The 16,182-nt window shown below is 37.2% G+C and overlaps 1 protein-coding gene across 3 annotated transcripts in view; it reads right to left on the bottom strand.

The window, feature by feature from the left end:
* AQR (aquarius intron-binding spliceosomal factor) overlaps positions 1–16,182 on the bottom strand; it is a 2,539,865-nt gene that overhangs the window by 2,497,109 nt on the left and 26,574 nt on the right. For 2 of the 3 annotated variants that reach the window (XM_044073871.1, XM_044073874.1), the window contains exon 2: positions 5,949–6,041. In XM_044073871.1, coding sequence (XP_043929806.1) covers positions 5,949–6,023 — 75 coding nt within the window. In that variant the 5' untranslated portion in view covers positions 6,024–6,041. Of the gene's footprint in view, positions 1–5,948; positions 6,063–16,182 lie in introns of all 3 variants that reach the window. The other variant, XM_044073872.1, reaches the window with a different exon arrangement.

Here is a 16,182-nt window from a genome sequence, read left to right as displayed (position 1 = left end):
TAGCAGCATGACCTTTAATTTGGGTTTTTTTGAAATGTTTATGTTGGTAGTTTTAACCTCATCACTTTTTCTAAAAAAAGGCACTATGGGGGAGGCAAGTGCCTTTGTTAGAAGCATGAAGCCCAAGTGAGACAGATGCAGGCCGTCTCTGGCAAAGCATTATGGTCTATCATATCTTCCCAGGCTGTCAGGTACTGCAGCCCCCGTGGAATGACACCAGAAACTAAGCCAATTGTTAAAGTCAATCACTTTTGGATTGCATTGAGGCATCGTTCTGGGTAACAGCAGAATGCAGCTTAAGGCTAGGGACATACCTGATGTGACACATATTCAGTGAGTTTAATCAGGTCTCTCTTCATATAGTCCAGGGAGGTACGCCTCAAGTCATTCACACCAACATGGACTATGACAGAGTCATAACAGTACCGGTTGTTGAGAGACTTGAGTGCATGTGTGATATGGTGGACTCTAGCCCGACAGACAATTAACTGTGACTTTCTCCTTATCCAGCCTGGTGAGAGGCACATCTGTGTGCCTCACAATGGAGCCTCCTATGACTAATATGTTGGGTTTATGGTTAGGCTTTAGTGGTTGTGAGACACAAGTGTCTGAATTACGCATGACATGTGGTGTGGAGGGCTGTACTTGTTTGGGTATGTTTTTGTTGAGGACCTCCACATATGTGGGTGTGTGTTCTGTAAGTGTGGGTGGTGTTTGAGGTGTAGTGATTGTGTTGACACCCTTCACAGTGCCAGATATACTGGCTTGTGAGGGACACAGCATGGACCCTAGGTTCCTAATGTAATTGCATCGCTCGCAAATTGTGTTCCTAGGTGGTAGTAGTAGGTGGTTATCTGTGTACATAAGGCAGTTAACTACACTGTCTCAGGATGCCCATATCAACCAGACTGGCAGGAGAAACTACATGAAATTGTCACTCCATATTTTTCAGAATCTGAGAGAGAAGGCCAGGGAGAGCTAAGGGGTTAGCCTAAAGCCCAAGTGCTTGAACCAAAACTAAGAGGCTTAGAATAACATTTACAATTTAAACAGGCTATAAACAAGCAGTAATAAATGCAACAGAAAGGATGCAATTGAACACTTTAGAGAACAAGCTGCAGCAAGCAGCAGAAGATGAAGTAACAGAGCAGGAGGAGGAAACAGAAATACAGTAAAAGAAGCTGAATAAAGTGTTTTTCTTTAAGTAAAGTGGAAGGGGAGAGAGGTAAAGTGGAAAGGGAGAGAGGAGGAACAGAAGAAAATTCAAAAACGAAGGGGTTTGGCATTCCCAAATTATCTCTGTATTAGGTAGAATGAGCTAATGAGATGGGACTGGGAGGAGTGTCCCTTATCAAATGTACAATAGGGACGGGCAACAGCAAAAGCCATAAAGTATAAGAACACAAGAGCAATTGGGTGGGAGGAAAACAAAAATTCATCCACAGATCAGCAAATATATAAATGGAGACACAGAAAAGTAAATAATTCAGTCAAACAAACAAAACAGTGCAGTAGACTAGTGCAGAACTGTTACACAAATAAATAGAAACAATGCAGTACTGATAAGCAAATAACTACAACCAGTGCAGTTCTGATAAGAAACACTGAACAATTAGACAAAGTGCAAAATATACTTATGTAACTCTGTAACTCAGACTGTTTAAGAAGCACTCTCTGTCAGGCTCTAGCAGGATAAGCAGGAATTCACTCAAATGTAATATTTTTATACCACCAAGACAAACGATCCTTCCAAATCCACACCCTGAGACAAACAGATAACACAGAAGCCGTTTGTCCAGTTTTACCTCTCTGGACTGAGTACACCACAAACTCCCAGTAGGAGCAGGCAACAGCAAACGCCACCAGCTTTAGAAAAGAACACAACAGCAGTTGTGTAGGGGGAAAACAAAAATTCATTCAGAGATCAGCAAATATATAAATGGAGACACAGAAAAGTAAATAATTCAGTCAAGCAAATAAATACAAACAGTGGAGTAAACTAGTGCAGAACTGTTACACAAATAAAAAAATGCTGTACTGATGCCTTAGCAAAGCTGTAAGTGTCTGTTGTGACACATCTGTGACAGATCCTGGCTCAAGTTTCTAGTGAGGAGGTAGTGTGGGAACTACAGAGTCAGGTGACCAGATATGATGTCATTGTATAGCCAGAACTGAAATTGTACTCTGCTTTTGAGAACCTGATAAACACACTAATTTCCTTCATCTTGCCTTGCTTTAGTAAGTAACCAGGGAACTGTAAGAGTATGCTCAACAAGGTATTAAGGATGAAAGTACAAATATGCAACATAAATAAGGCATAAAATAAGGCATAAAATAAAGCTTGGTTAAATGTAGAAATAGAGTTTAGCAATATGTGATTAACTTCCATACTAAATGACCGTGGCTTGAAAAATAAGGAATTTGCTTAATGGACATGTTTTCCTACAAAATTAGCAATAATCTATGCATTTCACACTGTCAGCAAGAAAGCTGACCTCTTACAGACTTAGCAAAAATGTAAAAAACAAGATGTATGCATTTCACATTGTCAGTAAGAAAGCTAGCCTGCTTCCTTAAAGAATGGACAGCAGGAAAACAGGAAAACAATCTAAGTGTTTCTATCATATGACACTGTTAAGCAAGGAAGTTTGAATGAATATGCTTTCATCAAGTCAGCATTTGCACAAAGGATGAAAACATTTTTTCTGCAAACACCAGCAAACAGATGTTTTCATACAAAGACCAAAATAGAATACCAAGGAGAAAAACAGGAGATAAACCACTATAGAGAGACTATAGCAAATGAAATTGTTAGGAGAGGTATTTTGTACAGGAAAGTTATCTTCTATGCTGATCGAGAAGTAAAGTGGTACAGTGTAACTAAAGCTGCAACAGTAGTATATGTGGTTTGTTATAAAAAGTTATTTATTAATTACTGCTTTTAAAGTGACACAGTTTGGTGCTGCATCAGTGTATATTCTGCAAGTTTCTGTGGGCAACAGACTGTGAATGCAATTATAACTAGACTTTGATTCCATCAGAATCCAGCCAGCAAGACCTTAGTGTCTTAAAAAGACTTTGGATCCATCACAGTAAGCAGCACCTTGATAATTAATGTTTCAGGAACAGTAATTCTTTAGCCAGTTAGGAAAATATAGTGAGACTAGTTAAATATTGTTTTTCTGTATCTGTCTGAATCTTTCCATCTGTGTTGCTTTTACATTTCTTGTGAAATGAAAAACTCTGGTGTTTACTGTAAACAGATATTCAGTATTTTTGTGCGTTTTATTTTATTTATTATTAAATATATCTAAACCTTTCTTTGTGGCTGGTATTTTAGAAAAAAGTTTAACATTTGAGAGTAACTGCATTTATTTGGTGACACTGTGGCTTCATGCTTGTGAAAGCCTTGCAACTTGGTTAATACTGCCATTTGTAAAAGTATTCATTTTACTAAGAGTAATCGGGTACCCTGGTAAGAACCTTGAAGTACCTGGTTGGTAGCAATGAATCTACCTTATAGTTAACAGAAGGGAATAACAACCTCTTGATTTCTACTGAAGAAGCAGCTTTTAATGCATACAGTCCATATGCCTTATTTGCTATTCTGACATACACCTTGCTTACATATAGAATATCTGATAAAATTAACCCCCAGGTTCGTTTCTGCTATTCTTGTAGGTTCATAGGTAGGTACTAGGCTATCGGCCCAAGGGCCAACGTAAGCCAGGTTCCATAGATTACACCACCCAAGAAAGTTATTTTCCTGTGCCACTGTCCAGCAGAGACAAAGAAGTGATCCTCGGGGTGTATTTCCTATTTCCCATCCACTCATCAAGATTCTTCTTGAAGAGTGCTAATGAAGAACTTTGTTTGACAGATGGGTAGCTTGTTCCAGAGTATAGGAAGTCTCTGGGACAGGAATCTATCCCTCCAGCGAGTCCTGTTTATTGTGGTGACAAGGTTTAGGTCCCTAGACCATGTAGCTCGGAGGGATTGGGATTTCTTTAGGTGTAGCATGTCCAACAGCTCTGGGTTTGACATAGCTTTATATGTTAGGCAGAGATCACCTTGGTGGAGTAGGCGATATGCTACGGAGTAAAGCTGGGGTTTTTTGAGGCAGTCAGTGTAGGGCATTTGTTTGAGGCCAGTAATCCTCTCTGTGAGGTACTTCTGTGGCCTTTCCAGCTGCTGCAGATGTCTTGTGAGGTACATTCTAAAAAGGGCATTGCACTCTATAATGGGTCTAATGAGTGACGAGTAGAGGGAACAATGACCTCTTTTTTCCTGGATGAGAACCCTTTTATAATGAGGTGTGCCATGTAGAAGGACTTCCTGACTACTGTGGCGATGTGACTATCAAAGGAGAGACTACTGTCTACCTGGGTCCCAAGGTCTCTTATCACACATTCGGTGTTAAGTAGATTGCTGCCTATGTGGTAGTTAATGGGTACAGAGTTTTTACCAAAGGGGATGACACTGCACTTTTTGGCACTGAGCTTGAGGCCATGGCTCTGACACCAGGCATCTGTCTCAGTGAGGCCCTTCTGTAGGATGTCCACATCATTTGGGGACTTTACTATGGCTCCTAGTTTGCAGTCATCTACGAACTTCGTTAGCCAGAGGCCTTCTGTGTTAGTCTGGACTTCAGAGAAGTACAGGAGAGGTCCCAGGACGGAACCCTGTGGTACTCCACTTGTCACTGCTTTGAGGTCAGACTTGGAGTCTGCAACTTTTACAGTGTGGGTTCTGTCAGTGAGCCAGTTGGCAACCCATCTTGTGAAGTAGGGATTTACACCTAGTTTAGTGAGTTTAGCTATAATTCCAGAATAGGGGATGGTGTCAAAACCTTGGCGAGGTCAAGATAGGCTGTGTGAACCACCTTACCCCCATCCACGGCTTTGGTGACTGCCTCAAAGAAGTCGATCAGGTTTAGTAGGCATGATCTGCATTTCACAAACCTCAACTGGGTGGGATCGAGAGTTTGGAGGTTACCAATGTCTTTGTTTATGAGTTCCATGATGATACGTTCCATGGCCTTGCAGACCAGGCTCGTCAGGCTAATAGGTTGATAATTCCCAGGATCAATGGTGGCTCCCCCTTTGTGGAGTGGGATAACTGTTGTTGTGTGCCATTCAGTGGGCACAAAGCCTGATGCAAGGCTATTACTGAACATGGTGCTTAGGTGGGGAGCCAGTTCGTTCTGAAGTTTGTGTAAAACGCAGCCTGGGATGTTGTCCGGTCCCATGGATGCTGTGTTTTTGGCTTTAGAGAGTGCAGCTTTTACCTGCGTAGTTGTGATTGCAGGGACTCTGCATTCTTCCTGTATAGATATGGACCCTTTAGGGGGTGAGAGGGGGGTAAAGTTAGCAGTGAACCGATCTGCCAGGATGTTGGCAATATCTTAGTTACAGATTCTCCTCCAGTTACATACTCGTGCTGCAAGTTAATGTGATTTTAGCATTATTGTTTTGAATTTAAGCTGTCATAACCTAGACCATTCCTCCAGTCTCACCATGTCTTTTTCCATCATTTCTATTCAATATTTTACATCAGCCTGGTTGCACCATGTACGTGTGTGTGTGTGTGTGTGTGTGTGTGTGTGTGTGTGTGTGTGTGTGTGTGTGAGAGTTATTAATAAAAAGGCATGCTTTTCCTTCCATACCTTCAGTAATAAAACGTATAAAGTCCTTACTACTCCATGACCCAGCTAATCTATGCAGGATACGTCATACACAACAAAAAAATATTGCTCTGCTTTCCCTTCTATTCTGGACATCAACAGTCTGAAAGAGTAGACCAAATATACCAAGCAACAATAACCAAGTTTCATAAGTGATAGGACAGTACAATCAACTTGCTTTTTTTAATAAAATGAAAGGTACAACTCCAAAGGGTAACAAAACATGAACTATATCTGACAAACACATTTAAAAAAAAACACTTACCTGTGTTACAAATTCCGCATTGATCTGGGAGACAGTGGGTGCAGTGGTCTTCTTTGCCTGAGGTGCCTTGTCCATTCTCACTGCCGTTACAAACTTGAAAATAAACAGCAATGCCTGTGAAAAGTGGTTTGTTGCAGCACACTTCCATACCACACTACTATAAATTAAAACATCAACTTTTTCTGAAAATTATTCTATTTTTATTATTACTTGGCTAAGTTAATTTCATTTTTTTAAAGATCTGTAACTGACTATTATTTGGAACAATGTCATTCTTTCAAATGAGCTTAAATTGGCAATTATGTTTGACATTCGCTACAAAAGCAAGGTTTCTTTCAGAAATATCAATACAAGAAATACTAGCAAACTAAACGTGTTGCAGACTAAGACCATTATTTTACCTGCTGCCATAAAACTGTAAATTCTACCCAATCCATCTTTGTTCATACTGCAATAGTTCCTTTACTGCTAGCCTCAAACACATACTTATGTCTCAACTAGGAGTCAACACCATAAAGAACAAATTTATCTTAATATTACACCCAATCAGTGAAACCTTCAACTCCCAGAGCATTCCATTTACCCCTTAACATATCTGAAAGACTTGATCTCCACTCCCATACAGGTGCATAACTGGAAATCCCTCAGTATCTTCATTAAATTGTTTTATTTTTTCATTAAATAGTTTTATTTCAAGCTCCAAACTGCCTTTGTTGCACTTTTCCAAACAACCTCCATCTTACTGTAATTTGACAAACCTCTACCCAGAGTAGAAGCCACGAGCATTTATTCCATACTGAATGCTGGCTTGCATTGGTAACTAGCTGAAGCAATAAGACAATAAAGGAAAAATGACTGAAGCATACAGGAGATAAGCCACTCTGTAAAAATGACCTGAATGCTGCAACTATGTCAAACTGACTACAGGAGTTCAATGACTAAAGGTCACACCAAGTGAAGCACTTTTATCCCTCATAGCAGGACCCAGCCAGATGTCTCCTTCTGTGGCAACAGGAGCTGGGAATCCTCAGGCTATACCCATATGTTTCCACCCAGGCATCCCAATTATCTCATCTACTAGGTAGGCAGTAAGGAGTGGGACAGCTTACTGATTCTGCTGGGTAGCCTAGCCTGTTCCTAAGCATAAGCTCTTTCAAGCTCTGCTCGGTGCTTCTCTCTGATGGAAGCATGCTTCTGCACCCTGAATTCCCCACAACTTATTCTGCAACTTGCACACAACTGTGTGGGTTCTCTAGGAAACATGACTCTCACAACTGTCATCTTAAGTAAAACCAAAACAATGTTAAAGAATTCTATGAGCTGCTGCTTCTGGGAATCTGACTCTGGTGCTATACCACTGGACTGCTCCCCATTCAATCACATTTAACTCTGTAATCCTCATTAACCCTAGATTATAAACGTATTAAAGAAAACGATACAAATAAGGACAAGAGGTGTTAGAAGTTTGGGAGATTTAAATATAGGTTTAGCAAAGGCAAGAACTAAAGCAATTATCACGCTTGTTTAAAGAGATGGAAGGAGGGGAATGGTAGCCTATGATAATGTGGATAACCATCATTCCTGGAATATTTTAGAAGAATATGGACTTGATAAAGTGATAAATAGTCAACCAGTATATTATTATGGCTATGAATTTGAAGGTGCAGTGGCAAGGGTGAGTTATACTGATTACAAGTAGTGGTAAGGTTAAATAATGACCAATCAACCCCATTTCATATGGGCTACTGCTTAATGTGGGCATTTAAAAGGACAGAAGAATGAAAATGGAAAATGCTGGAAGGAATTAAAGTTCCAGAAAATGCTGGAAGGAATTAAAGTTCCAGTATATCTTAGTTATGGAGATGACATTGTAGTGACTGCCAGATATGTGAAATTTGTTCCGATTCACTTAAGGAAAATTTTAAAAAAAGGGAAGTTTGTAATTATATATGGGCAAGTACAAAATGTCAGGAAAAAACTCCGACCAGGAAAAATATACTTTACCAAAAAAATAAATTAAAATGAAAACCATTTCTTTCAAGAAAAAGACAGAGGATAGAAAAGAAAAGGTGAGCGATAAAATATGAACATTAGTTAAAATAGGGGATTATTCTCTAGATGTGCTCAGAAAAAGAAACATTTATTAAATGCAACATTACTGGAAATGCAGGAGATACATAACTATAGTATACAAGGCGTCAGGAAGGATGGAGACATAGGGTCTTGGTTTATTTTTTCAGTAAGGGTTCTTATCTATAATCTAATAAAAGAAAATCATTTTATACAATAAGGGGAGTTTAGTAATTCCTACTATACACTACAATCTCTTACATATTTGTACTCTCAGACAATTTAAGATGGGAGAAGGATTTACTGTGAATCTTTTAAGTCAAATAAAATCTGATCTGGGAATTCAAATGAAATCTGATCTGGGAATTCATTTCTGAAAAGTACAAGAAATGTATTAATTACAGTTCAAGTGTGACGCTTGTAAAAGGCAGGAACATGAGAAGGTAGCAGTTAAGTGGAACTGTGTACAAGAGGGTATATGGTACATGAACATCATGAAGAGTTTTTGTTTGGTTAAGAGACGGGACAACATGAATACTCATTAAAATTTCAAGACAACTGAACTTTGGAAGCAGGAAGAAAAAGCAACACATCAGAGAGATTGGGATGGGATCATGACAGGAAAACTTTGGAATCGTTCCTGGAACATATTAATACTACAGTTAGATTTTTGAAATTCACCTATCAGATCAGTCAAACTGACATTACTTACCTAGATGTGAATATTATATATAATAGAGAAACAAATAGTTTAAAAACAAAGATTTATAGAAAATCAACATTTTCAAATGCGTATTTGCATTTTAGTAGTTGGCACCCTGACCATCAGAAAAAAGCCATTGTTAAAGGGCAGATGGTCAGGGCTGCCAGAATGGTAAGTGATGAACAGGATTTCTTAGATGAATTACAATATATGATACAACTATTTACCAACAGGGGTTATCCTGAACAGTTTTGTATTAATATATATAATGAGGTGAAAGAAAAGAGGAAAAATGGTACATATACAGCAATATTAAAATCTGGATTTTTAAAACAAGTGAGTACCACGAATATATCCAGGGATGAAAACAAATATAATGACATTCCGTTATATATAACTACTTATAACGATACTTATAAAAATATTGAGTTAATTGTAAGAAAGAATTGGAATATGCTGGTAAATGAAAGATTTTGGAGACAATTTTTTCAAGGATCAATAAAATTTGTATATAGAAAAAGTCCATCATTTAAAAATTTGTTTGAAAATCATGGAATTTTGGAAAGATATAATACTAGAATCAAAGGAAATTTTAAATGTGGTAAATGTACTGTATGTAATTACATACATAGTACTGGTGTTAATATGATTGTGAATGGTTGCAGGATCAATATTACTGGACATTATAATTGTTTTACATCAAATGTTGTTTATTTGGCCTTATGTCAACAGTGCAGGGCATTTTATGTTGGAAAAACTAATAGGCATTTTAGGGAACGAATAAAAGAACATCTTTTAGATATTCAACATCTTAAAACAACAAATGCTTTGGCCAGGCATGTTATTGATAATACAGATCATAAATTTAAGTTTTGTGTAATTAATCAAATAAAATATGATCAGCAAGGGAAAATTATAAAATATCATTTGGATATGGATGAATTAAAATGGCAAACATATTTGAATTCATATAATTCACCTGGTCTGAATATCTTACTATTATGCCTTTATTAAGAATTAATAAATTAAATGGCACATAATGTATATACATATATGCACAAATATACAATATTTTAGATTAGGGTAGCAGTCATTTATAAAATGTTTGTACAGTAGTTATTATTGGTGTAAGTTTATTAATGATTAAAATATATATATTTATATCAATAAATATGCTTGAATCAGTTATGAAAATTATTAATTATTATTTATTAATCACAATCATTTTAGATGAGAAGAATTTATATGGTAGCATTATAGTTTACATATTATAATTATGGGGTTGTATCACTATGGCATATATTAGTAATATTTAGTTAGCAAGTTTTTAGTACAAATAATTATATTTATATATATGACTATGTACAATATTAATTAATTGTAATATTTTAGGAATATGAAAATGCAATGATTTTATATATGAAATGTTTGTATTACACAATTTAATTGAATTACTTGGAGTCAATTTTATTATATATATGCTTTTTAAAAGCAAGTTCTAGTGTTTCTTTAAGGAATGAAGTTAATTAAATAAGATAATGATAAAGGGAATTGAAATTAATTAAGTAATTAACTGCATAGAGAATAGTATTTAAACATGTTTCAGAAACAGTTGTTTGTATTCTGATGAAGTTTGTAGGAGCGAACGAAACCTAGGTAAATAAAGGAGTTATCTTTTTGTGGTGGTGTATCTGGAACGTTATTTACAGCTTTCGAATATTGAGTGAAGTTTATTGCTTGCATACTGCTGTTTTCATCTCCTCATTGGCGTTGCCTCCATCTCGCTTTCTTGTGACATCAGAGAGATTTCTTTTGGTGATGGTCTCACAAGATTTCTATCAAAAGGAAAATAAGAAAAAAAAAACCTTTGAAATAAAGAAGTTTATACAAGAATGATGAGAAGAAACCATTTGGATGTTTACAGAACATAAAATAAACAGCTCTTGTTAGGATGTAACAAATTATTTTAAATATCAAGAAGTTAAATGTTTGGGTAAAGACAAAATTAGTTATCACTATTAAGAAAAGCCGTATCATAGAATACTTAGATACCTCAGCTTTCTGCTGTATTTGACAGGATACCCTGTGTCAAATATAATATTGAAAATTGCAGACTGCAAATGTCCATAAAGTCCATAAATTAACTCAAGCCTTAAGAAATAGGATTATAAATGTGTTGTTAAACTAATAACTGTTGCACCCCATGACATGAGGAGCAATAACTAAAAATGTGGTTTTAAAACAGCTGCACTTTTTTTGTTGAAGAGATTTTTTTATAGTAGAAAGAAATGGTGAACCAGGGAAAAGACAACATTGTTGAAAAGATTTGTGTAGTAGAACCAGGGAAAAGACAACATTGTTGAAAAGATTTGTGTAGTAGAAAAAAAAGTTATGTACTCACCATAACGTTCCATGGTTTGTAGTCCATCTCGCCCTTCATTCTTACATATGGGTTCGGAGCCGATCTTCGGCTCCGACTCAGCCTTTTTGAAAGCTCAAAGTCTTCTACTTGGCTCGTGGCTAGGTAGGCATCCCATGGTGCACCAGTACAATCCCCAGATTTCGTCTGCTGCATCGAGTTTGGATGTGCTTCTTCTTGACCGTGGCTAAGTTTAATACATTTTACTAATTTTTTGCTATTTTGTGCGATTTTTCAGCTTTAGATACATTTATATAACATTTACGAGTGTTGTTTCCTACCGTTAAAATAGTTTAGCCATTTACAGTATATTTTTTCCTGTTTAGCTAATTATTGTTGAGAACTGGTTGGCCATTGGCCTTGTTATTCTCATTGGTATCCTGTGTGCCAGTTAGTTTCTTTCTGGGCATTTTGCCCTTAGTGGTTATTTCTCTAGTAGTTCAGATATCGGTAATTTAATACTTCGTGTTTTAGGTGCGTTTGCGCTTAATTTAACTTGTGTATGTAGTATTCTGTACAGTTTAGCTATTTAGTGTTCTCAGTGTGCTGTGTTGTTAGCTTAAGCTAGTTTTTTGCGGAGCAGTCCGCATTGTTTTTTGCCAGATTTGCCTTAGCTGACGAGGGTTTCTGACTTTCAACTCTTATCTCTTATAAAGGCATAGTTATTATATAGAGACTCTTTCTGGTGTGTGTGTGTTACTAAATTTGTTATTTCTAACCTCTATCCACTTCTAGGTCCGTTTTAATTAGAGGACCTAGGTTTCTCCCTTCTCTTTCGACCCAGGGGACTGTAGGCCCTACGCCCATTTGAGTTAGACGATCTAGTCCTCGTGGTTGTGTGACTGCTGGTGCGTTAAGGCTAGGCCCGTTTAAGTTAGAAGACCTAGTCCTCTCTCTCTGTGTGTTTGACCATGTCCTTTTGGCTTCATCTTCAGTGAGATGTCTAAGGAGGTTAAGGATCATAAACCCTCTGGGTTTAAAAAATGTGTCAAATGCTCGCAGAAGATGTCCATTACCGAAGGCCACAGTAACTGTGTGCACTGTCTTGGGGCCATTCATAACACATATTATATGGATATGATGGAGAAGCGAGAGGATACCTAATTTAGTCAACTCAAAATTCTGTCATAAGTACCCCCCCCAAAAAAAAAAATAACAGAATTAAGCAATAACAAAATATTGTTTAATTTGACCCACAGTGTCTCTCTTCACTACTGTTAGTAGTTCCACTGCACTTTTTTTTTCTTTTGACTTAGAACTGTGCTGTTATGCCAGAACTGCTGACAGTTTATCTGTTTTTTTTTTTTGGGACTTTAAGTCAAGAGGTAAGGCATCATGGTGTAAAATAAAATTAGAGCATACATACATGTCAAAAATGCAAAATAAAACAACTCGCACAGGAGTGGGAACACAAGCATTCTAAGAGTCAAGACTCTTTATACAACTAACATTTATTGTGCATAACTGTACAGATTTACCAGCCTGCTATAGAAAATCTTATCTTAGCAGCATACATAACAGACAATGTGGCACTTTATGTCTGATAATGCATTTTGTTTAAATCACAATACATAAATCAACTCATCTGATCATTTCAAATGTGCTCATCAGTTTTAAGTGGTATTAGCCTACCTAATTGCACAACGACCAAGCAGTGCAATTCATAACACAGTACCAAGGCGGGTAACTATGTCTTTTGTCTGCTAAACATAGTGCCACATTATTACAGAACAGGGAACAAGTAGCCCACTATTCAGTTTAATTCAAGTTTAAGTGTGCATTCTTAAGCACAATCTAAATTACACTCTCAACATTGAAATCACCACACTGCCCTGTGCAAGTCTGGTAGGAAATTCAAATACAGTAGTTGTGCAGTACTACACCCCGCCATTCAAGGGCTCTAGAACATCCATACAAGGCTTCCCTACAGCTGCTGTGAATACAACTATAATAAGGGTATTTCTGTTCACAAGTCCCGCTGAAAGGCTGTTACATCATCATGAGAGAACTCTGTTTTCTAAAGTGTTCTTTTGTGACTAGAAAATCTGCAAATTTGTGATCTTGCTCTCACATCTATTATATGCAAGATATCTACGGGACCTTGATTTTAAATTGTATGACCATGTCTTTATTCATCTGTGAATGAGATTTTACCACTTCTTCCCTAATCACTGCAGGTTACAAAATAACTTGCCAACTTGCCAAACTTAATAGAAGTACCCTGAGAAGGCCTGTCTCCCTTATAATGAAATATAAGTGCATATCTGCTGCCCAAAAGAACATTCCAATTCTCAGGACTTAATGAGTCAACACTATATACCACCAAATATAATATATGCAAATTAACTTACTGCACAAATGGAATTTACCAAATTTTCTGCACTTGATTATAAGTTACAGATCACCAGTTTGAAGAAGTTGTTTGGAGGTTACATTACACAGTTTTGGCCAAAACAAATAATTTTTGTTTATGAATGCTAAAATGGTTCAGAGGCAACATTTACTTTTTAGGTTATTTTTTTGAGTGTTTAATACCATTTAAGAATTTGATTACAGCACCATTAAAACAACATATCATCTCCGTAACTATCTGGACTCTTAAAAGATATACCTAGACTACAGGCAAACTTATCTCCGCAACTGCCAAGATTTCAGTATAGGTTTCAAACAAACTTTCCCATTTAACCCCTTCTCTATCGGCCTGCAACTTGATTATCCAACGTAGTTCTCTCTCTTCCGTGACATTGGACTTCTCTGTTAGAATGGGTGACTTTAGCAGCCTATCAATAACCATAAAAGTGAAAATGTGTCACCCCGTGTTGAGCCACATGGAGTGATTCCTGTCGCTCATACCATTCATCCATATGGGTAAAGGGAGAGTTGGAAAAACCTGGTGCAGTGCTGCTGTTGCCAAAACCTTCTTGTGCAAAACAGTTTGATTGTTCACACTCTGGGTATTATCAGAACCCTCCACAGATGAAAACATTAGTTGAACGAACACTAGCATCAACTAGCAAAATCACATTTTCACTAGCTGCCAGGGTGGTAGAAGAACTAGAAGCCTGTTTTTAACCTGACCACTGACTGTAACACCAGAGATATTGTTTATATGGCACAGTGCACCTTACGTCTCTCCTTTTATGTAGGAAAGGCCAATTATGTAGGAAAGACCAATAGAAGTCTTAAAAGAACATACCAGACAACACATTAGGCACATGAGACAGCTAGAGGAAACAAATGTACTCCGAAGACATGTGAGGGAGAACTACACTAGATAATCAAGTTGCAGGCCAATAAAGAAAAAGGGGTTAAACAGGAAGGTTTGTTTGAAACCTATACTGAAGTCTTGTCAGTTGCGGAAATTAAATATAAGAGCCCAGATAATTACGGAGATATGTTGTTCTACTGGTGCTGTCTCTCTAAAATTTGTAGAGTCTGTTAAATTGTTTCATTTTACCTTTGATCATGTGATTTGAGAATGCATTCCGATTAGTGCCTTTAATCAATCCCTGAGAGGGAAGGCAATCACTAAGCCTGCAATCCAAATGTCTTCTTGGCTTCTTCCCATTCTACTACCTTCCCAGTTTGTTCAGGAAAGATGTGTGTAGGTTAGTGAAAATGGGGCAACCACAGAGAAGGAGAAGTAGACTATTAGCTAGTTTCAACTTGGTAGTCATATCCAAATGAGTTTATGCCTATAGAGTTTACCAAGTTTAAAATTAGTCTTTTTGATTGAGTCGAGTATATGATTCTCAAAGCACAGTTTGTCATCAATTGTGATGCCAAGTAGTTTGGCTGTTTTTACAATTTCAATTTCTGTATTGTTTTGAGAGAATATTTTAAAGTCTAGAGTTAGAGGTTTGGTTATGAAGAGTAAACGTTTTGTTTTTTTGGGATTAAGTAGCAGTTGAGCTTCATTAACCCAGGATTCAATGGAAGTAAATGCATTTTGTGTTAACTTTAGGAGATCTGAGATGTTGTTAGAGGATGTAATTATTGTCGAATCGTCGTATTGAATGAGTGCACTTTGTACAGATGCTTTATGGAGATTATTAATAAATATGTTAAAAGCAAGGGCCTACGAACAGACCCTTGGGGAACGCCTGTGTTGTTGAGTAGGTAATCAGATTGCTTACTTTGCCATCTAACAGATTTTCTGTTCTGTAGATGGTTATGGAACCAGGATAGCATGTGTGGGGAGCAGTTTACGGTCAGAAGTTGTAAAAGTAGTTTTGAGTGGGACACTGTGTCACAAGCTTTTGATAGGTCTAGTAGGATCACTGATGTTAGTAGGCCTGCATCAAGAGCTTTGTATACAGTGTTGGTAAATGACAGTAAGACTGTTGTGCTGTGTGCTGGCCAAAAACCATGTTGGGTGGGTGTGAGTAGGTTATGTTTTAGCAACTGAGAATGAATACACTTTTCTAAAATTTTAGACACAGGTGAAAGTATGGAGATAGACCAGTAGTTAGATAGAGCACTGGTGTTACCGCCTTTGTGAAGGGGAGTAATAATTGAGTTTTTCCATAGTTGTGGGACATACGATTCAGAGATTGATCGGTTAATGAGAATGCTAATTGGAAGAGTTGCACAATTTGCTGTAAGTTTTAGATATTCAGCTGGAAGGCCATCGGAAGAGGGGGAGCATAGTTTTAGTTTTGAGAGCGGTTTACGAACTAGAGAGGTGGGTACTGGTTGTAATGTAAACAGAGGAGTTTCACATTCCAAGATATTATAGAAAGAGTCACTATTATGGTAAGAAGTCATGATTTCCATCTATTATATACAGCAGCTTTTTTAAATGTCTAATTCCATCTTTTGTGATATGTGAATGTCTGGCAGGTTAATCAGTTATACAGTTTTTTCTTATCATCATCACTGGAACTTGTCGCCCATTCGTCTCTAATACATACAACAAGAAGGCTTGCGGATTCGTTCAGATGCTTTAATACATACAAACACCTCAGGATGAATAGCGGCATGATTAAATACGAACGAACTAGTTAACAAACAGAGCCTGCATACATACATGTTCACATCTC

The sequence above is a fragment of the Protopterus annectens genome, chromosome 6.part0 (assembly GCF_019279795.1).
Source record: "Protopterus annectens isolate FY-2018-M chromosome 6.part0, PAN1.0, whole genome shotgun sequence".
Lineage (NCBI taxonomy): Eukaryota > Metazoa > Chordata > Ceratodontiformes > Protopteridae > Protopterus > Protopterus annectens.
Note: the sequence above shows the minus strand (reverse complement) of the source record. Positions and strands in the feature narration are given on the sequence as shown.